The sequence below is a fragment of the Myxocyprinus asiaticus genome, chromosome 2 (genome assembly GCF_019703515.2).
Source record: "Myxocyprinus asiaticus isolate MX2 ecotype Aquarium Trade chromosome 2, UBuf_Myxa_2, whole genome shotgun sequence".
Taxonomy (NCBI): Eukaryota; Metazoa; Chordata; class Actinopteri; order Cypriniformes; family Catostomidae; genus Myxocyprinus; species Myxocyprinus asiaticus.
Window position 1 is genome coordinate 67,260,548 of NC_059345.1, and position 23,727 is coordinate 67,284,274.

General features: G+C 39.5%; 1 protein-coding gene across 12 annotated transcripts in view; it reads right to left on the bottom strand.

Annotated features, from left to right (window-relative positions):
- Positions 1-23,727, bottom strand: part of LOC127454472 (receptor-type tyrosine-protein phosphatase delta-like) — a 590,598-nt gene that overhangs the window by 85,609 nt on the left and 481,262 nt on the right. For 5 of the 12 annotated variants that reach the window (XM_051721784.1, XM_051721752.1, XM_051721766.1 and 2 more), the window contains exons 13-18: positions 17,025-17,294; positions 13,975-14,556; positions 13,321-13,466; positions 12,576-12,720; positions 4,174-4,271; positions 2,464-2,720 (exon numbers count right to left, since the gene is read on the bottom strand). In XM_051721784.1, coding sequence (XP_051577744.1) covers positions 2,464-2,720; positions 4,174-4,271; positions 12,576-12,720; positions 13,321-13,466; positions 13,975-14,556; positions 17,025-17,294 — 1,498 coding nt within the window. Of the gene's footprint in view, positions 1-2,463; positions 2,721-4,173; positions 4,275-4,628; positions 5,217-6,324; positions 6,443-7,488; positions 7,516-9,709; positions 9,904-10,693; positions 11,000-12,575; positions 12,721-13,320; positions 13,467-13,974; positions 14,557-17,024; positions 17,295-23,727 lie in introns of all 12 variants that reach the window. The other 7 variants (XM_051721714.1, XM_051721794.1, XM_051721803.1 and 4 more) reach the window with 4 other exon arrangements.

Below are 23,727 nucleotides of genomic sequence, written 5' to 3' on the forward strand. Positions count from 1 at the left end.
TTACACAGTAGGTGTCTACAGTCATCAACTGACTGTTACTGGCATGACATGGTTTTCAAGTCATGTTCTTTATATTTTGATCACCCGATGGCTCCAATTTATGTCACATTCTCATATTTTATTTAACTTATAGAAGTGTAGGTTCTGAATTTTAAATTTCCCCCCCCCCAAGAAATGTGCTTATTTGCATATGCAAATGAATGGAGATAATATGTAAATATCAAATATCAAAATAGCATACAATCCTAAAAGAAATGCATAATTGTATTGTTCTTCAGGGAAGACATTTTTTTTTATCATTATCATCAAAAAACAAAAAACAAAAAAAGTTACACATCTAAACATTCCGGTCAAAAATAACCGCAAATACCAAAGGAAGGTGCCATTTTTGAATATAAATGAAGGTCATATAAGCTGTATTGCACAATAATTGTAATACAATTTGAAAAATGCTGTTTAGTATGTCACACCACAGGACAGTTTAAACTGAGCAGCCCTTGATGTCATTTGTATTATCTAGATAAATTCAAAACACTAATGGAGACAACTTTAGGAATCAACAAAATAATCCACAACACAGTAAAAATGACACCAAAAACAAACAAAAAACACTTCTTACAGATCATGGACTTGGTTTAGGCTCCAAGTGAAATTCAGCAGGTGTGCCAGAAATACTTACTTTCTAAACATCAGGCTTTGTAGAAATTGGAAGAAACTGTAGAGAAATTCTTATATTCTCTACAATATTTTTCATATGAATCATACTTTAAGATGCCTATGGTATAGTGTAATACCAGATTTAAACAAAATAATAATTTACTGAATTATTGATTCTTATAAATTAGATTCTTATTTTTCCATATTCTGCTAAAACAGATTAAATTGATCATTGATAATAATAAAAACAACATTCTTCATCATGAAAACCCATAAGCACCTATATTTTTAAATAATAATACTTAAATTAATAATATCTTTTTTTATTGAAGGGACAGTAAAAACTAAAAAAAAAAAAAAAAAAACATTGTCTTAATTAGTATTTTTGTCTTGTTTCCTGTAAAACTATGTAAACATCCTTAAAACACAATACTTGAGAGGCAAGATTTTTTTAAGAGAATATACAGTATATTGCATTAAGTTTATCTTTGTTTCGCCATTTGCAAAGTTTATTTTTAAGCCTAAACCTCACAAAATTTTGTAAAAAAATCTTAAAACATGACCAATAGGAAACCAAAACTTAATTCAAGATATATTCTCTGAGAATAAGTTTTAATATCTTACACAATATTGCTTCTCAAGTAAATGTATCTTGTTTAACAGATGTTTAGATTTTTTTTTTTAGGGCTGTGAATCGATTAAAAAAATGTAACAAATTAACTACACAGTTTTACAGTGAGTGAGAGTTTTCGGGCTATGTGAAGAGATACGGCAGCTTGCCCGTATCTCTCCCACACCTGGTTTACCGTTTATGGGTGAAATCCGCTCCTATGTTTATTATGCCCGGGACATGCATCATAATGAATAAGGGTGCACTGCTCCACACAATCAGTTTCTGTGCTAGGTCAATCGTGTACCTCCTGGATATTTATATATGCAAATTTTAGCCACAGGAAGTGGGGAAAAAGGTTAGTGAAGTTTAAGGAAGTAAAAAAAAAAAAAAAAATGGATACTGTATTAATTGCATTCATTTTTTTTTTTTTTACTATTTATCGCAGAAATTAACACATTCATTTTCCCAGCCTTAACACAGTATTTTTATAGGAATACCAGACAAAAATCCAGATGATGAAAATGACTGTTTTGCAGTAAAAACATGATCATCTGCCCCATGACCTCGCCAGCATCTCAGCAGTTAATGTTTGGCTGCCAGCAGGTTTTGTCAACATCTTCAGGACATCCATCAAGATTAGCTTCAATCAATCTGGACTTTCCAATCCACTTCGGATGACACTGGATTAACGACATGTTTAACGAAAAAGAGACTTCTTCGGTAAACACATCAATAACCTGCCAACACTCCAACTTCCCTCACTTTAGTCTACTTTCACTTCAAGTCTAGTGAGTTTGGCATCATGCTAACCTATCTCCCAGCTCCCGTGGGCCGCTAATGAGGATTTCTCTAATAGTGACTGGTCTCTGGCTGCTGAAAAGACCATTAATCTTGTACATGTGTTTTTTATGCCTTGCAAACTTAAACAGTTGGTGTTCTGTGAAGTATTGAACAAGGCTGTGAATTCTGCTGATGTAAATATGTCACCAAGGTAATGTTATATAAGGGAACTCTACAGAGCTGGACCAAAAGACAAAGGGTGAAGGACAAAATGAAAGGTCTGGAGACAGCGAGGTGAAGTGAGTGTGCTGGTGAGTCACTGGGGCCAGAAATGATCTTGTGGAAAGGTCTATCAGCAAAACCAGCTGTGCTTTACTCGTTAAAACCAAATGCAAAGCAGAACTGGCACTCACTTCACTTTTTCTGCCGTCTGCACCGTCGGTAGCTCGACCGTGACCATGCCGTCTGAACTGGTCTTGCTGATCAGGTACGGTTTGGTGCGAAGTATGTCAGGTGCTGTCATGGTGGACACGCGGTGCTGTAGACCGCCAGCGCTGTTGCCACGGTTAGTTAGAAGGAAGGAGTACTGCGTCTCCGGTTGAAGGTTGGTGATGAGTTTCTGCGTTAGCTTTCCATCCACCTCGACGCTTTGTCCGTTATCATACAAGATCTAAAAGAAACCATCATTACACCAAACATGAACCAAACAATGAATGTGATGTAGCTGTTAATGTGATACACTTGTGCTCTGTTCCAAATCCTAGCGAGCAGCCTACATAGGCAGCATTTTAAGGCATTATAGATGTGAAACCGAAGGCGGCAAAAGTGTTTGTAAATCAATTAAAATGTAATCAAAATTACACAATATGGGTTAGTTCACCCAAAATTAAAATTCTCTCATGATTTACTCACCTTTAAACCATCCCAGATGTGTATGACTTTCCATCTACAGCAGAACCGAAATGAAGATTTTTATAAGCACATTTCAGCTCTGTTTGTCCATACAATGAAAGCGAATGGGTGCCATTAGACTGCTTGGCTATTTCATGGTCCAAAAGTCATATTTAGGCAGCATAAATGTAATCCACACAACTCCAATTGATCAATTAATGTCTTCTGAAGCAAATCGATAGGTTTGTGTAAAAAATACATTTATAATTAAAATGTTTGATTAGTCAAATAGCTAGCAGTCTAATGGCACCCATTTGCTTTCATTGTATGGACAAACAGAGCTGAAATGTGCTTATAAAAATCTTCACTTCGGTTCTGCCGAAGAAGGAAAGTCATACACATCTGGGATGGCTTAAATGTGAGTAAATCATGAGAGAATTTTCATTTTTGGCTGGACTAACCCTTTAATCAAATATATAGCAAACAATCTAACATATTAATGTTTGCTGAGAAAAGCCTCCAAATGACGTTGTTAGCTTAGCAACATGCTAACGTTAAAGTCTATTGGAATCAATTGTGAGTCAAGTCTCTTGTGTGCTTCATATGAGGAGTGCTATTTGTATGATGCACAGAGCTGCTGCTGATGCAGAGCACTTCAAATCAGTCACTTGCAAGGTTCCATTTCAGGTAGTATGCTGCCTTAAGGCTAGCGTATACTTTGTTTTTTCACGTGCAGTTGAGTCTTGTGCACAATCGTGCACTCAGCCTTTCACAGAATACTCTATTGACCCCAAGCCCATACCGATATGTTTAGTGCATGTGCACTACGCCTGCTTTGTAATACTCTTTTAGCACAGTCAACGGCAGGCATATGCCCAACGATGCACCAAGACGCATCCTGTCCTAGAAAAACTAGCCTGTGTAGTCCGCACATACTGTGCTGATGACAATTTGCATCATGCGCAGTTCCGGCACGTGGAAAACCAAAGTATGCTTTGGACTACAGAAGGTCGCTACTTATGTATGTACCTATGTATGCTACCTAGACAACAAGGCCTCCCACTAGGTTTTGGAACAGAACCTAGATGTCCAGAACATAAAAATTCTGGGACAAAACGCAAACGATCAGGTGTGGTGCCATATGAATTAGCACACTCAGAGGTTATACATCAAAGCAGAGAATGTCGCAGTTCAGATAATTTGAAATCATCAAGTTTTGGCGAGTCCCTTACTGTAAATGGTTGTGCAGGATTGTAGTTCTCAGGAATCTCCCACGTAAGCAGCACTGACGTCTTCATGGCAGCTTTCACGTGAAAATTTTTTGCAAACACTGCTAAAAGAAATGTGGGGCAGATGAATTAGACAACCAGCACCAGAAAAGTTCATTTTACCACCTTTAAGGAACGTAGCTAGTCATCAACAGCCTTACCTTCGAAGCAATTCCCCTTCTACCTCAGAGGACTATCCCAGAACTTGCACCTTACCTTGCAGCTTACCATCGACTTTTCTTTGCTTAACTTCCTCAAGGTTCTTAAGTGCTAATTCACATGAGCTAGCTATGCTAGGGCCTAATTTCTGATTTGATAGCTCCACTTTCCTCCTGAGAAACACCAAACTCTTTCTCACAGATGACGTAAGGTTGTAGGATAAGGAAGACAGGGCGAAGGTAGTGGTACAAGTCTCCTACCTTGGTGGATGGGTTGCGTTCTGAACTGGACACTAGGACTGTAAGGGCCAGGACCCTTACTGGTGAAGGCACACATTTTAATATCGTAAGTCGTGTCTGCTTTAAGGCCGTCCAGTGTAACTGTGGACTCAGGTGCGGTAATAAACAGTTCAGAAGGACTGCGAGGACTGTTGATGTCTTTGTATTGTAGGGCGTATTTGATGATGGCTCCATTACGCTCTGCTAACGCCACGGGCTGCCAGCTGACCTGAATGGTAGTTGTCGTACTACTTTCGGCTATGATGCCTTGTGGGTAACCGGAAGGTGTGTCCTCAGGTGTGGTGATCTCCTTCACCGTTTCCTCTCCGAATCCCACCTTGTTGCGGGCCGAGAGGCGAAATGTGTAGGACGCTCCCTTGTGGATTTCTTTGGTGGTATAGTGGCTGTCACGCTCCGTGAACTCAATCACAGTGAGGGGCTCCACGTCTTTGCGGCCAAATCGGAGACGGTATCCTTGCAGCGGGCCGTAAGTGTTGGGCGGCGGGTGCCACTGCAGCAGAGCGGTGCCCATGTTTGTCGGACTCACCATGAGGCGAGGCTTTTCGGGGACTGAAAACAAATACACAGATGAAACATGCAGCAGTTAATGCTTCGGCGAAAAAATCTAACACTGTGTCCTAACCAAGCCCAATAACATAAGATTCCTGTGACAAGCAATTTATCGGTCCACTCTGAACACAAAATTGGGTGTAATGGTATAAGATTTGTTACAATGAAAACGTTAATTCCTTTACTTAACAATTTAGAAAAAAATCCAGACCTTTTGTACATGGTACGACAAACCGCCTGTTTCTAAAATCGTGGTATACCGTGAAATCGTAAAAAATGCTACACCCTTAATACTAATGAACTTTTAAAAGAGAGGAGAAAACAATTCTCAGATTTCTCGTTGTTGACGTCAAAGGCTGTTCAATCAAACTCTACATTATTTTGTCAATTAACAGAAGCTAGCCACATTATGGCAACATGGATAAGACTGTTCTTGCATGACATCCCCTTATCATCGAAAACCCTGAACAAACTACACAAGGTAAACTAGAATATGACCCAGACTACATTACATATGGGTTACGATTGGTATTGTGTTGAGTCCGGAAGCAAAACCAGCTGAGAACCTCTAATAATCGATTCTATCACTGTTGTACCTGTACGTATATGTTCTTAAATTTCCAGTTGAAAACGGTGCAAGTTTGACCATTTATAATGATATAATGTCAAATAGAAATCAACAGTGATATTGTGTGCCTTTTCATAGCAGTGCCATCATGCACAAAAGTGAAATAAAAAGGCTATTCAGAGCTCTGAATAACAGCACAAATAGAGTTACAAGAGAAAAGCGCCTGTTCTTATAGCAATTGTGAATTTCAGGCCTTTCATTGATAATCGAGATTCTTTTCTTTGGAATAAAAAAAAGTATATTTTGCCGTTTTGCTGACAGATTTCTCCATTATTTCCTTAACCCCTGCGAGCATTTCAGAGTCAGAGCCGTAGGTGAGTGGAATTACAATCGTTACTGCGAAGGCAATTACAGGCATTCAGTGTTAATGGCTGCAGGGGAAAGACCTGACGCTGCAGTGCCTCTGAGCAGGATGACAGCAGCAACTAGAAAGTCCACAGGTACCGGGGGACAAATTGCTCTGAACTAGCAGTAACCTACCGGCTCCGCTGGTGGTGACCAGCTTGGGTTTGCTGCGCGCTCCGTCACCTTTGGTCGTGTAAGCAGCAACAGTCACTGAATATGTGGTTTCTGCATGCAAGTCAGCAAGGACTAATTCCTGGAAAAACACAACATGATCTTTTTAACACTTGAAAGGAGCCGACTAAAACAACACACAACTGCAGAAGTTAATGGATGTTTACTTTCAAATTAGGCTGGGCAATATAATGAATAATCAGGATATAATTGCTGGCAAAATATACTGTAATTAAGTACTATAACACTGTGAATACCATGATGTATTTTATGTGCCTTTTATGTGGCCATTAAGAGCATATCATTAGACTAGTTTCATAATCCTTTCTTGTCTTGCATCTCATATTACAATGTTTTAGTAAAACTATACTATTCACTACACTATTGCTGTTTATTACATAGTTTTGTGATATTTGTGAAAACAAATTAAATGAATGATTATATATATTATTTATTATGTTTATTTAGTGGAAAACATGCTTGATTTTTATGTAGATTTTTACTGTTACATTTTGAATCAAATTGGCTACTGTGACTGTTTGATTGAAATTATGTTTTTCTTATCACTTATCACAGAGCAAAACAATAAATTAAAAAAAATATCAAGATATATATTGAATATTGTCAAATGGCTGAGAAATATAATATATATATATATATATATATATATATATATATATATATATATATATATATATATATATATTTTACCTATATTGCCCAGCCCTATTTACAAGCAAGTTAAAATATGGTAGCTTAAAAATAAATAAATGTATGTCTAAATAATTTTTATGATGCTAGATACTCTAAATAATTTTACATAATGCTAATTCCTTAGTACAAATTTATAGATTTATGGATAATAGTTACATTTACAAATACATTTGTTACACTACAGGACTATTTAAAATGAAAGACAAAAAGATGATTAAAATGATGCATTTCTTAAAATAAATTGGCAGGACATGACCTGAAATGTACACTTTTCCTTATACATCTATATATTTTAACATAAAATATTGATATTCTTGTCAATTTGTCAACTACAAATTTTAGTGTTTGCAAATGATGCAGCGAGCTTCAGCAAGCCGCTGAATTGAACAGGATTTTTTCCCCAAAAGCACTCACATGCTCAGTTGAGTCATCATATTCCCACTGACCGACCGACCACCAGAGACCAGCAGGAGAAAAACAAAACAAAAAAAGAACACAGAAGCTCAGTTACACATGACTAATCAAAGACAAGAGAATCAAATGAACAGGATCCTGTAGGATTCAAACAGCATATTGTTTAATGTGAAGTCATATATAATTAAACAGATAACAGGTCTATGATGTGTGTGTGTGTGTGTGTGTGTGTGTGTGTGTGTGTGCGTGCGTGTGTGTAGTTCATGGCCATTGATGTCACATCCTAATTAACCTCATTTTGGACATCTATGGAAAGCCTTTATTGGCTTTTGATTGTGTTTCCACAGTTAAAGAACAAATGAAATTATGCATACCATGACATAAGAATTTGGTCATACCTGCCCAGCCCCAATAATACATGTACTGCATTTTTGTCTTACAGTAATGAGCTCTGTTCCAAAATCTAGTGAGCCCTGGGTATACTTCCAATTTGATGCAAACACTCAGCGTCTGTGTACAGTCGAACGTGAGCCTGTCAGAGTATACTCCATATAAACTGAGTGCGCATTCACAGGCGGTTGGTGCATGCGCGCTACGACTGCCATGGGTCACTGTACTTTCTCTTCAGGAGTTTAAAACAATAAAGATGTCTTTATATTCACTCAGACTCAAGTTATACAATTGCAGGTACCTCCAGACCTCCTCACACACGCTCTCTTGACTTGCACATCCACTGTTGTTGTTTTTTTTTACCATCATCCCCTGATGTTTAGCGTTAATCTTCTTCTTAACGCTTCTTTGTGATAGCAACGGCTCAAATGTGAGTGTTGCCACCATGTGGACCCACTAATTAGTGCAAATAACTCTAGATGCATACACATTCTGCACGTTCAAAGATGCGAGGTTGGAAAATTGGGCTGCACGCATTTAGTGCTCACGCACTCTGCTGATGATGAAATTTGCGTCACGCAAAACAGCTGAAGTTCTTTTTTATTCTTGATTTATTATTATTGTTAGTAGTAGTACAGTGGATATTACATACAGTAACTTTACAGTAGTGATATATTTATGTCATACTTTTTTCCATTTAAATGGAGGTTTTTTTTAGCGGAAGCTTTTATTTTGGAGTTTCTGTGTGTTTTTGAAGGTAGCTTCTCGGCTCCAGAAAAGCTGGTCGCTATGTGACCCAATGTGATTATTAAACACGAAAATAAATATGTAGTCTGTATGTGCCTCGTGCTACAAAGTGAACTAGCGCTCTGCTCACTGTAATCTGCTACAAACTGAGCGTACTTTGAAGCACACAGCACATGCAAACTATATGTTTATCTCATGAAATAGCAGCCTTTGCAGTTTAATAATCACACTAGAACATAATGTGATTTTAATTTGTGGGCTGAATGTTTACGGAATGACATTCGTACGTCAGATGGTATCGGTTTTTGGTATCGGAGCATTTAACAAGCACGAGAACAAGTACATGGAACATCCTTTTTCTTTTAACTTGACATGGCGTCTAAAAAGGTTGCGCTTCTGTGCAAGATGCAGAAAAAAATCTGACATGACATAACGGTCAAAGATGTTCATCTTGAGCATGTTTAAATAGGAAAACAATTTAAAAACCAGAGCGGAAGGACACAAAAATGTGTTTGGTGTGAATGGCTTCTAAGGCAGCACCCTAAACGTCATGGAACCTCGTAAGTGAGTGATTTTGAAATGCTATACATAGACAGCGACCCCATGCACCACTAAATATTGCTCCTCATGTGAAGTGCACACGGGACACGAGATTCTGCAGGGTTTGATGTTAGCATGTTGCTAACCTAACAGTGTAATACTCTGTGATACACAGCAAAAAAAAAAAATTTTTTTTTTCTTTTTTTTTAACTTTTTATAACTTTCCAGTTTTGAAAGAAATACATTTTAAACCTGCATTTCTCTCAACTTTTCAGCACATTCTGAGATTGCCTTCTCCATTAAGGATACATATATTGCCGTCTTAGCATTTTGCCAAAACAAGGTATTTTAGAAGGCAGCATAATGTTGCTGCCTAAGTTTTGAAACAGCCTTCGTGTCAGAAGTGTGCCTATGAAGCCTTAACATATTGTATTTGTGTAGCTGTTGTAAACAAAAAGGTGCCAGACTGGATGAACTTCACTATTAGCACAAAACTCGTCAAAACTCATAAAGATGGACTTGAGAAACTGCAGGTGGCACCTACCTGTGCGTCATCAATTAGGATGTCCTTGATGACAGGGTGCCCGACGGGTTCCCCATTAAGCATCCTGACATAGTGCACCTGGTACCCACGAATCTGGCCGTGCTGTCTGTTCGGCACCGGTGACCGCCACAACACTTTAACAGATGTGGAGTTGACAGTTTCCACCTCGACTTTACGAGGAGGGCCACTGGGCACTGAGAGAATTATAGGATAGAAGACACAAAGGTCAAGCTAACAGCAGACACGTCTCACCCGACCTGGCAACCTCCCACAAGCAAAACGGTGAAGTAGACAAAAATCTACAAAATGGGAATATATCGCTAACAATTGCTGTGTAACACTAATATCTCAACAATGGCAAGTCAAAAACAAAAAAGAGGAAAAAACAAAAACAATCCCCAAAAACTTTTTTTTTTTCGTTAAAAAATGGGTTAAGTGGATTCAAAACATGGAATCAAAATATAATTGGTCAAAACAAGCAAAAAATAAGCCAAGGAGAGCGTTTCAGAGTTTGAAGCACTCTAAAGGACTTTGGCTATGATAAGAGTGAAAAAAACAAATGGAAAAACGTTAAGAAAATTGTCATTATCGTGGGACTTTTGACCAAAAAAAAAAAGCCCCAGTTTGAAAGATTCACTGTCGTGGTCTGAAAATGAGTTTCACTCCAGTAAAAAAGCCATTTTGTTTTCATCTTAATAAGAAACTGGGGGGGGGGGGGGGGACAAGAAGACATTTGGGATTGTTGGAAGGGAAAGGTCATCAGAAGAATACGCTGTGTAATCGTTTGAGTAAAAAGTCTCAAATATGTTCCCCAAAATTGTCAAAGGGGTTGAAATGCTGGTGAAAGGTCACAAAAGAATCCTGGTTAGTCGAGTTAGTGTAAAAGCAGGGGGTTAGAGGGGTTGTTAGTGTGTCTCGGGGCAGAAGTGGGGCGTTTTAAGGGTAAACACATTAGTGTTACAATGGCGTGTGGGTAAAACATACCATCCTCCTCCGTACGGATTAGCTGTGGAAAACTCTCAGGGCCTTCTCCCGCTTCAGTGTGGGCGCGCACAGTCACTTGGTATTCCGTCCATTTGTCCAAGTTTTCCAAGAGATACTGGAACTTTTCCGGCGATATATCCGAGATTTGCCGTAACGAGGTATCATCGCCTTCTGTCGCAGTGTATTGGACGGTGTAACTGGTGATGATCCCGTTTTGAAGCTCCACTGGTGGCGGTTTCCAACTTACCAGAATGTTGGTAGAACTCGGACTGGTACACTTGACCTCCTGGGGCGGAGCTGAGGGCTCTGATTGGAGGATCAGAGGATCGTGGAAGGAGCAGAATTGCAGTTGGATCGGATTCAATTGGTTTTGGAGTATTTTAGTCGGATTCCGGGTGAGGTTCACAGGGGGTGGAGGTAAGAGGATTTTTTTGTTTTTGTGGTGGAAGTGGAGATGATGTTGATGTTGATGGACAAACAAAAATAAACAAAAGAATGACATCAAATGAGGATGAAGCACAGGGACTACAAATACTTAAAACATGATGAAATGAGAATAAATTTAAATGAAGCTTAAAAATAAGAATAAAAAGGACAGAAATGTCACAAACTTCTCATAAAGGAGGTAAAATAAACAAATTCACAAACTGTGCAGGGTGGGACAGGTGTGGTAAAAACGGACCCTAAAGTTAAGAACCTACCTTCGTAATTCTACATAATGTACAGTGGGGTCCAAAGTCTGGGACCTCTAGTGAAAATACTTCTATTAAATGTAATAAGTGACTTTGAAAAAGGGAACATTCCTAATTTGTTACATTTAAGTTTACTTGCAGGTTTCGAAACCCAGACTTTGAACCCCACTGTATGAAATTGTTCCTACATTTCCTAAACTCAGGTCTCCGATTTAAGCCAAAGTATTCAAATGTAATTTTGAAATATAAATGAACAGTGTTTGAAAAGAGCCCTGTTTCCTCCAAGCAGTTACCATCAATCCAAAATATTAAAGGTTGATGCGTTAGCTCTGTAAAAACAGTAAATGAGTTGCTCACCAACCTTTCCGAGGCCTGTTGGTTTGAGGTAAAAGCCTGGCTGGTCCAAGAGTTTATGACTGTTCGAGACTTTGACATGCAATCAGCCTCCAAGATACTTACCTGGAATTTACCATAACACACTGTTTAAAAGACCTCAGATTTATTCAGATTACCTTGAAAGAGGGATTGTGTGAAGTTGAAGCTGAGTCAAGCTTGTCAGCATTAATTATGCATTAAATTCTGCAAGATTAATGAAGCTGTTGATCTAAAGGTTTGATCACAGTTCAACTTGAACACATGAATAATAAATATGAGGTCTTTCGAGAATGCAAGTCTCTTCTCTAGCTATGCATCATTGCATTCGAGCTTTTCAACATGGTTCCAGGAGAAATTCTCTGAGGGACCATCCCAAAATTCAGCAATTCTTTCAAATGCAGTGTGGTCTAATATAGCTAACGTCAAACAACAAGGCACCACACATTAGGCCAAAGCTTCCTCTACCTCTACTGCTGCCAAACTGATGAATAATTCAGCACTTTTCTTCTGACATGGATCTTAGTAAAGAGTTGATACCATATTCAGTGAAGTGACCTTGTCATTTGACTACATTTCCCACAGGTGGTCTCACTTAAACAGGATGTGCAATCAATCTTTTAAGGCACAGAAACCTGAAACGCCTCCATTTTTCAAAAAGAATTAAGCTTAGATGTCTCAATATAGAACACTTCTCAAATTCAGGATTACATTGGCTAAATCTTATGAGAAATGAAGGATTTGTGCCGTAGTAAGAGCCCCTACATTCTTGGACCGGGATTCTTTTGGACAGACTGTTCCGACAGAAGAAGACCTACGTGTCTGAGGTGTCTCGGCAGAAATCTCGTTGGTGTACGCGCCGATACCGTGTTTGCTGCGAGCGGCCAGCAGGAAGGTGTAGGTTGTGAATGGCTTCAGATCTTTCAGTAAATAAGTTGTGGTGGGCTCGAAGCTAACACGTTTCTGAGGAAGAAAAAAACACAATAAAAATGAAAACCCCAATCACCTGAGGGAGCCAAGACATTTGAAGGATAAAAAACATACTTTACGCAAGTACGCAAACGCAGACATGAATGCAAGTGCATGGTTGTGTTAAACATACTTTGTTCTTGAGATGTTCTGGTGGAAAAGAACCTCGGTACACAAGTGGGCAATAATGTTCATTTCAAATGTCTTTGAAATTAAACTGGATGTGTTACTGTTCAGGGAATTAGATTTTAACTAAACTGAGCAAGATTCTCTTCAAACTGTTGCTCCGCCATGACAGTAGTTGACCTCAAAGAAACTAGCCTATAGCGCCCCTTGTGGTAATGCAGAGAATGCAACATGTACTTGTGTTGGGCTATGAATTGCAGTATGACACATTTCAGAACACAAATCTACATGAAATTGAGTTTGTGTAGCTAGAAGCATTTGTGTTCTTGTAATTGCATATAGTATGTTTTGGGTATAAGATTTGTTTATTTTTTTGTTTTTTAGACACTGCAGCAATATTCTATGGATATAATGGCAATTCTGGGACTTGGAAAAATTAAGGTGTTTGCAAATTATTGACATTATCACCTCTTCTTTATCATCTCCTTTCTTATAGATCAGCTCGTATCCGATGATTTGATTGTCTTGTCCCGTCTGAGTTGGGGGGTTCCATGACAGCAAAATACTCGTCTCTGATTTGGCTTCACCTTTAAAGTCCGTCGGTTGAGAGGGCACTATAAAAATATAATTATAAATTACATTTATAGTAGCCCCTACTGTTTACTTATTGTTCCAAGGCTTCTTCTTGCTACAAAACCAAAACTGTTGTGCGGTCACAGATGAGCATATATCGGCTATTTTTTCTATGGCCTCGTTGCTCATCCAATCAGCATTTAGAGTCATAGCTATCCGTTTAATAAATTTAATAAAAGTTTTATTATTTTGTGTCTTTAGTTTATAACCCATCTTGCATAATGTGAAGCTGTTTTTGCACTGATGACATTGAATTTTTATTGAATTTCCAGCAAACAATAACTATCTCTTAACATATACCGTTACAGTGGCAAAAAATTACTTATATCACAATATTTAGGTTTAGATCATGCTGGCCACCCATGATTTTTTTTATTATATAATGGCACAAAGCCAAAAGTGGGTCTTAAATAACTTGGTGTGGAGAAACATTGTTTGAAATATTAAAACAGATTAGGCACTCTTTCTGAAAACAAACCCAACACCCACCTCCGGTTTTGGCGATGATCTGTAAATCTGATGAGAGGGGTCCGTCTCCTACTGAGGTAAAGGCCAGGACTTTGATGTAGTAAGTCTTATTTGGCGTCAGGCCTGGGATGGTGAGGAAGTTGGAAGTCCTAACGATCTGTTTCTCCCATTGGTTGACGTGTTGGCTTGGATCGGTGGTGTAGTAAACCCTGTAGCCTGTAATCTGTCCGTTGGCTTCCTCAGGTTCGTCCCAATGGATGATGGCGGTCGTGGCACTTAGCATTCGCCCTCGGACTTGCCGTGGGGCGGTACTCGGTGCTTGTTCTGCTGTTTTGGCCTCAATGGTTTCACTGGGAGGCCCGCGTCCGATGTTGTTTATGGCGACTACTCTGAACTCGTAGTCCGAGTAAGGGCTAAGTCCGCCTACGCTGTATCGCGTGGTCGCAACGCCGTCAATTTCTTTATAAGCATCCTCAGAGTGTTTGGGCTTGTGCTGGATGATGTAGTAGGAAACGGGCTCAGGATTGCCAGAATCCCATGTCAGTGTGATGCTTGTCGCCGTGCGCTCTGTTACCTGGGGAACACCTGGCGGCTTCGGTAAAGCTGGACAAAAATAAGGGAACTCAAATCAGTGACTCAGAATTCACTTTCAGCTAATAACCATTCTAGAAAGTAATCATTAAAGTCAACATGAATCTGTGTTCGCATTCCATTTTACTTCTGTAATCTGATGTATTTCCAAGTGAAACAGGATATTTCAATGATAAAATGAGACACAATATTAGCAGGATTGATTGGATTGTGAAAAGTGGCCATTTCCTACCACAATGGAGGGGAGGGATTAAAAAACAAGAGGGCTTGGTGACATCATAAGAAATAGAAAATCATTTCAGAGGCGGAGCAAGTATGAAAAATGATGATTGTTCTTCTTCAGAATAACATGCACTGACGAGTTGTGCACAGCAAGAACAGGGAGCAATGTACGTAACTAGGGTCAATTTTCATTTCATGTTGGCTTTAATAGCTTAAATATTTGTAAGATGTTGGCAAACACAACTAACAAAATTTTCAGATTTTATTTTACTCCAGTTTTACAGAAAATGCCTTCAATGAGTGTGTGTTATTGTTTCGGTAAGCTAAGCAACGTCATACGGTTTTGTTATTAGCATTCATGGATCATGTTCCTTTCCTTAGGGATACTAGCCAAAGGTTAAAATGTCGTCTTGCTCTGCCAAACATGAAGTGAAGATGTGCATTACAGTGCTGTTTGTCGATAATGTCGTACAGCAAAAAATCTCAGAGCGCTGACGGCACATCGGTGATAAGCAGAAAACCACGTTACCCCAAGGGGAAACAAACACTGTACGGTTTGTTTAGAACATGTCTTAAATATTCCGCAGGCAGTAATTTATTGCTTTAATTCAGAGCGCATTAGGTGAGACTGCCGATAGGACAGATAATGTGTAGTCTTTGCATGCTCTCTCTAAGGGCATATTATGACTAATGTGATTTTGTTATGTCTACTGAAGACAAAGGCTTTCTGTGTGTGTGTGTGTGTGTGTGTGTGTGTGTGTGTGTGTGTGTGTGTGTGTGTGTGTGCGGTAGGGAACAGCTGCAAGTGTGTTTAAGTGTGCAAACAGTAGACGCACTTTCCACTTTAGTGTCCCATGACTTTTAGAGGCACATATTTTTGTTGAGAACTATTAAATATGTTAGATAAAATTTGTACTTCACTAAATTAATAGTAGCTAGTTTTAAATACATCAAATGTACCCAACCAACCCCCCACCCACCCAAATGGTCATTTTGGTCTGTTCCACCTCAGAGGTCTTTTCAACTGTATCCAGCTATTAACATCATACAACTGTTGAACTGAAAATCATATCAAATACTTTTAATCATAAAAAAAACAAAAAAAAAAACATAATATTTAAAATAAGACTGTCAATTCAATGTTTAAATTCAGTGTGATTAATTATATATAAAAAAATATGAGTTGAAAAAATTAACACAATTAATCACAATAAATGACCCGGGACAGTAATAAGAAATTCTCCTACTACCAGAGCAGTTCAAGCTTGAAGTACCACCTTCATGTTTTTACAAGTCGCAGTCAGCAAGGGGAAGCGCAACTCCAGCTGTACAGGCAACAAACCACACTTTACTGACAGCAGAAAGCTGGCACAGCCATTTACCAGGAAAATTAAAAATGGCACTCCATGTCAAAAAGGTTGCCGACCCCTGGTCTAATCAATGCTTACTCGTCTGCCACAATAATATATTTTATTCATCTGAATTATTATATTTAATTATTTTTCATAAATATATAATTATTATTTATTGAATAATTTTTATTTGGGGGCCTTTCTCTGCAAATATTGATATATGCAGTTAATTGCAATCTGCATATCATGTAATTAATTTGATTACAATTTTAATCAATTGACAACCCTTAATTAAAGCATAATGTTTAGCTGTCTTCCACAATTTTTGTGTAACCCTGTTACTGCAACCCAATAAAAAAATAAAAAAATAAAAAACTTTCCTTAAAATTAAGAATGCATTTGTCAAGCCTTACCTACTTACCACGGTAAGAAATAAAAAAAGGGAAATATAAATATCAATAACTATAAAGCAACATTAGCTAACTAGCTTTTATTCATTCTGGCATACTTTTCTTTTTATTATTATTATTATTATTATTTAATTATGATGTTCATTTAATGTTTATTGTTTGAAAATTACAAATTGTGTTTAAGCAATTTAGCCATGTCCCTAATTTTGGTATCAGTTGCATTTAAAATTAATGTAAAATAAAACAGCTCATATAACATTTCATATGACCACCTGAGGTTGGCAATCAACATTTTCTAAAGCTTAAGCACCTCCTTCCACTGACCATTTGTTGGGAAAAAATACTTTCTTTTAAAACTGAGATTCAGGCCACTATTTTGTATCCTATTTGTGTAGAGTGGCAGAATCAGCAGAATGTGATACAGATAAAATAACAGCAGCACAGATAAAACAGCGTGGTATCAGCTGGAATGTAAAATATGGAGCTATCTTCTCACCTTTGACCGTGATTTGTGCGACTGCCTCTATAACGCCCAGCGTTGACATGGCAACACAAGTGTAGTTGGCTGACTGCCGGACGTCAGTAAGTTCCAGCACGTTTCGCCCGATAGGCATGTCATCTTCAGGGGTCAAATCCTCTGACCCCAGCATCCATTTGACATAGGGCATAGGTGACCCCACCGCCACACAGGTGATGTTCACACTGCCCCCGGGCATGATTTCATTATCCGTTGGGGGAATGGAGAACCGTGGTGGAACCCGTCGCACTGCAAAAAAACACAAGCACTGGTAATGCAAGGTGACCAAACACTCTGGAACATTTAAAGGAATAGTTTACCAATATATATATATATATATACACACACACAGTTCAGAAAGTATTCAGACCCCTTCATTTGTTTTTGTTGCAGCCAGTTTATGTTGAATTATTATTTTTTTCACATCAATCTACACTCCATACCCCATAATGACAAAGAAAAAAAAAACAGATTTTTGATAACTTTGCAAATTTATTAAAAATAAAAAAACTGAAATATCACATTGGCATAAGTATTCAGACCCTTAACTCAGTACTTAGTTGAAGCACCTTTGGCAGCGATTACAGACTCAAGTCTTTTTGGGTATGATGCATGTCTGTCAGGTTGGATGGGGACCATCGGTGGACAGCCATTTTCAGGTCTCTCCAGAGATGTTCGATTGGGTTCAAGTCTGGGCTCTGGATGGGCAACTCAAGGACATTTACAGAGTTGTCCCTAAGCCACTCTTGCATTGTCTTGGCTGTGTGCTTAGGGTCATTGTCCTGTTGGAAGGTGAACCTTCAGCCCAGTCTTAGGTCCTGAGCACTCTGGACCAGGTTTTCATTAAGCATAATCTCTGTATTTTGCTGCATTCAGCTTTCCTTCAACCCTTACCAGTCCCCCAGTCCCTTCAGTGAAAACACCCCCAAAGCATGATGCTACCATCACCATGCTTCACCATTGGGATGGTATTGCGCAGGTGATGAGCTGTGCCTGGTTTCCTCCAGACATGATGCTTGGAATTGAGGCCAAACTGTTCAATCTTTGTTTCATCAGACCAGAGAATCTTGTTTCTCACAGTCTGAGAGTCCTTTAGGTGCTTTTTTATGTGTCTTCCACTGAGAAGAGGCTTCTGTCTTGCCACTTTGCCATAAAGCCCAGATCGGTGGAGTGTTGCAGTGATGGTTGTCCTTCTGCAAGTTTCTCCCATCTCCACACATGATCTCTGAAGCTCAACCAGAGTGACCATCGGGTTCTTGGTCACCTCTCTTACCAAGGCCCTTCTCCAAGAGTCCTGGTTGTTCCAAACTTCTTCCATTTAAGAATTATGGAGGCCACTGTGATCTTGGAAACCTTCAATGCAGCCAAAACATTTTGTAGCCTTCCCCAGATCTGTGCCTTGAAATTTCAAGTGTCATAGCAAAGGGTTTGAATTATTATGTAAATGTGATATTTCAGTTTTTTCTTTTTAATACATTTGAAAAGTTATCAAAAATCTAGTTTTTGCTTTGTCATTATGGGGTATGGAGTGTAGATTGATGTGAAAAAAAAAGGCTGTAACATAACAAAATATGCAAAAAAATTAAAGGGTCTGAATACTTTCTGAATGCACTGTATTATTTATATATTCATTATTTACACACCTTCATGTCATTCCAAACCTGTATAACTTTCTATCGTCTGTGGAAAAAAAGGTGAATTTTTAAAAATATCCAGGCAACTCTTTTCCATATAATGAAAGTGAATAGTGACTAGGGCTGTCAAGCTCCAAAATGTCAAAAAAGAACCATAAAACATCATAAAAGTGGTCTAAATGATATTGTAAGCCTTCTGAAGTCATATGATACCAACTGTGTAAGGAATGGACATAAACATAAGTTGTTATTCATGGAAAATCTTTGCATTTGTCCTAGCTCTTCTTCGCACATTCATGAGAGAAGTGGCAGTGTTAGTATTGTGAATAAGTTGTTCTTTTGAGTCAATTCTGTTCATTTAAATTTTATGCAGTTCACAAAACCTGTCAGAATGATTTGTTCATGAATCGGACTGAACCAGTTCACAAGTTCATCTCACTGATTTAATGATCCAGCGATTCACAGCTCCAGCTTCTGTCTTCATTCACTTTATTATATGGAAAAGAGTGGCCAAGATATTCTTAAAAAAAAAATCGCTTTTTGTGTTGCACGGAAGAGAAAAAGTCATACAGATTTTGAACAACATAAGGGTGTGTAAGTGATGACAGAGTTTTCATTTATAGGTGAACTAGCCCTTTAACAGGTGAGAGTTAACAGCAAGTTTCAAATTATTAAGAAAAAGCTAAATTTATGGAAATTATTGCACATATAGTAGACACACACATTTGGGTTCACTCCTAAAAGAATTCAAAAGTAGAGTCACAACAGACATGGACAGTTGTACATGCACAGGTGACCGACATGTAACAGAGACTGCAGCACATGAGGGAACTGGAGGGCCACAGCATGCAGGAGTTTGTACAACTTCAATGCTGCATTCTCTTCCAGCTGATGTGAAGGAATGTGCTGAATCACATTACCACATCACACAAACAGCGACAGGCCCCATGAGAGGGCCGCTGTTTAACTAACGCTATGACACAGGTAGACCAGCTGTGACTGTCTGCGGCTGCCATTCCAAAAGTGAACACAAGTGTCAAAATAAATGGTCATAAAATTGTGAATAATCTAATTTAATGACAATAAATATACTTGAAATTGAAATGAAAATTGAAATGTAAACAAATTAAAAGATAAACAAAAGATAAATCCTTAGAGCAAATGGGGGATAGGGGGATCATTCCTTCCTGTCATGCAAACAAATACATCTCTTGTTACACAAGAAAAGAGGAGATGAAAGAATAATAGGAGATTATAAAATAAGGAGAAGTGGGGAGGGGAGAGGAGAGAATGAGAGGATAAGGTGAGGGGAATGGATGAGAGGCAGGTGGAAGAGTAGGGCAAAGGAGAGCAGGGAAGAGAGGAGGGGATGGGACAGGAGAAAAGAGGAGGAGGAGAGGGGAGAGGAGGGTGGAGAGGAGGGGATGGGATGGGAACTGAGGATGGGGCAGAAGAGGCGAGGGGAAAAGAGAGAAGAGGAGAAGGGAAAGAGAAGGGGAGAGGAGCAAAGAGCAGAAGGGGAGGGAAGGTGAGAAGAGAAAAGAGGAGATAAAAGAAACGAGGAGGAGAGGAGAGGAGGTGAAAGGAAAAGAGGAGAGAAGAGGAGGTGAGAGGAGCGAAGATGAGGAGGGGAGGGGAGAGAAGAAGAGGAGGGGAGGAGAGAGAGAGAGGGGGAGGGAGATGAGAGAAGAGGAGCTGAGAGGAGGAGGGGGAAGAGCAAATAGGAGGAGGGGAGGGAGAGAGGAGAGGACGGGAGCAGAGAGAAGATGAGGGAGGGAGGAGAGATGAGGACAGGGGAGGAGAGGAGAGGAGGGGAGAGGATGGAAGTGATTGAGAGGAGGAGGTGAGGGGAAAGGATGAGAGGTGGAGGGGGGAGGAGGGGAAAGGAGAGCAGGGAAGGGGAGAAGAGCAAAGAGGAGGCGGGGAGAGGAGAGAGGAGGGGATGGGAGCTGAGGATGGGGAGGGGGGACAGAAGAGCTGAGGGGAAACAAGAGAAGAGGAGGAGGGGAGTGAACAGTACAGGGGAAAGAGAAGGGAAGAGGAGGGAGGATTGGAGGTAAGGAGACAAGAGATAAGAAAAACAAAAAGGAGGAGGGAAGAGAGGAGGGAAGAGGAGCAATGGGGAGGGTGGACAGAAGAGCTGAGGGAAAACAAGAGAAGAGGAGGAGGGGAGTGAACAGTAGAGGGGAAAGAGAAGGGGAGAGGAGTAAAGAGTAGGAGGGGAGTTAAGGAGACAAGAGATAAGAGAAACAAAGAGGAGGGAAGAGGAGCAAAGAAGAGGAGGGGGAGAGAAGAGGGGAGATGAGAGAAAAGAAGCAAAGAGGAGGAGGGAAGAGAGAAGAGGATGAGGGGAGAAGAGCAAAGAGGAGGAGCAGAGAGAGAGGAGGGGAGGGGAGGGGAGAGGAGGGAGGGGAGAGGGGAGAAGAAGAGGAGAAGGGGACTGAAGAGGAGTAGGGGGGAGAAGAGGGGATGGGAGAGGAAGGAAGAGGAGAGAGGAGCGAAAAGGAGAAGGGGAGAAGACAGAATGAGGGAAGGGGAGGGAGAAGTGGCGAGGAGTCTCCAGACTAGTAGAGTCAGATGACAGGAATAAACAAGGCTATTAAAAGCAGGAGTTGCCAAGACACACAGACAGACAGACAGAGAGACAGACAGAGAAAAAGAGAAAGACAGATGGGGAATCCCATGTACCACTAATAGCACCTCAGACGAGAGTTTAAGGGGGACAGTAAAAGGGAGGGGTGGAATTCAACAATTCAAAACAATTGGTTTGATGTCAGTGTTACTGCTTCTATAGTCTCAACCTTAGATGACACTTCCATAAACCATTCATTGGTCGTCTGATGCATATCACAAGCTCCAATAATTTTAAAAAAAAAAAGCTCTAATCTGATTGGCTGGTTTCATGCAACTTCTGGGAGTTAGGGTGCACACGTAGTAAAGAAAGTCATTTTTACAAGTTTTTAAACTGCTTTAATGAGCATTTCTAAAGATGAACTAGTTGCTGACTTTGACAAAGTTTGCAGAATTTGGACCACTGAATCTCTGAAAGCTATTTGAGAATTTTTACTTTGGCACACAGAAGCAAGTAAACTAGATATCCATGTGCAAAACAATATATTTTTACTATGCTTAGGGTTATATTACATTTTAAGATTTACCTGTCCCTAACATCACATAAAACATCAAACTGTGGTTAATTTGTTTTATGTCAATCAGTCTCAGTCTCTTTCTGCAATTTTGTCAGAATAAGCCAGAAATCTTTGTTCCGATAGTAAAAAGTCTAGCAAAGTGAGATTGATGTTTACCCTTTCTTCACTTTCAATTAAAATGATGACTGGGGAAGCCTTAGCAAATGTTCTGTGAGGAGTTTAAGATTCAGAGTCTTTAATTAGCATCGTCAGGTGCTACAAAGTTGCACAAATCACACAGAAATGGAAGAACAAGAAAGAGAGATACAACTTCGACAAATTACTAAATTCAGGCATGAAACTCTGAATGGCGCAAGCTGATAGGTTCTTTGAACTTGTTATCTGATAGCCAATCAGCTCACTCACATGGTGTAAGTGTATAGGTCCTTTGATGTGTAATTGGGTAGTCAATCAAATTGCGTTCTCTCTTTTTGCCTAACATAAAAATTTGCTTAGTTTGCAAGTAAGCCTGTTTCACTGCAGCGTGCTGCAAGAGTTTTCTCTGAAACCTTCCTCCACCCCAGCTCCACTTGTCTAGAGCTGTTAAAAGGGGATTGTATTTGTCTAATTGTGCAGAAGCATGTCATTCATGCTTAATCCAGCACGTCTTTTGTTTTTCTAACTGTGCAGCAGCAACGTGTCCACATGCTTAACTCAGTATGTCTGTATATGTTCTAGCAGTAGCAAGTCTCCATTCTTGATCTGCAGCAGCAGCAGAGTAGCAGATCTAGTCCACCAAGACCAATATCCAATCAATTTGTCATACATTAACATGCAAAAAGAGTTGTCAACTGAAGTGATGGCATGCATTCGGCCGAAGATTTTGTGCTTCTCTGGAGATGAAATCTCTAATTATTTCAAACAGATTTTCAATTGTATCGCAAATTATTTTCAATTGCAATGTGGTTCCAGGAGACAGGATGTTTTACCTTGAGTCTTGAGAACGGCATGCTACATGAATCAATCTTTCTTTATTAGCAGCTCAAAGAAATATTCTTCACGAGGGAAAGATTAACTGGTCTAACAGATCTATGGAGCATATCTTATCCGACCCAATGGGACAAGCAGAGCACAGTTTCTGCAGCAGTCAAGGTCATGGTGTGAGTGTGTTAACAAAGCACATTTTGTCACAGTGTTGATAAAGTAACGAAGCAGGAACACTGACATGTAGGTGAAGACAGACAGCTCTAGCATGACCAATCCACCATGCAACCCCCCACGACAAACTATGCGCATTCTGACTAACATGCACCACTTTTTGGTCAAGCAGTACAGCGGAGAACTGGGGCATTTGCCCAGACCACAACAAAGGGAAAAGAATAAACTGTCCAAAACATAAAACATAAGGAAACAAAAGCAGAATTTGAAACTTATAGACACGCAAATGCTGCTACATTCATGTATATTCGTACTCTTGGGTACTGTCACTAGCGTTTGTATGCTTTTTTCTGAGTTTGTAGATGGTTAGAAAGAAAGAACACACCAACCTTCTCGCAGCTCTGAGGGATTGTGGGAATTGATGCGGAAACGAAATTAAATGAGGAGAAAAAACAAGGGAAACACAGAAAGAGTAAAACAGGCCACATTCAAGCCAGAGAACTGCTGACAGAGACACAATGTCTAGGAAAATAAAAGTATGTAGCATTTTACCGTTTTTTTTAATGCGCTGTCATTACAAAATATGACACAGGTCCAGTCACGAGGTTTACACGCCAGCAGCCTTTCCTGCAGTTTGAGAGTTTAAATAATTTTTTTCTTCATATTCTGACTGGGGGGCTGGAGGCTGGGGAGGATATATATCTGAGTAATTGTATGGCATAATACTGTATTGATATTGTAACTCCAAGAATCAATTATTTT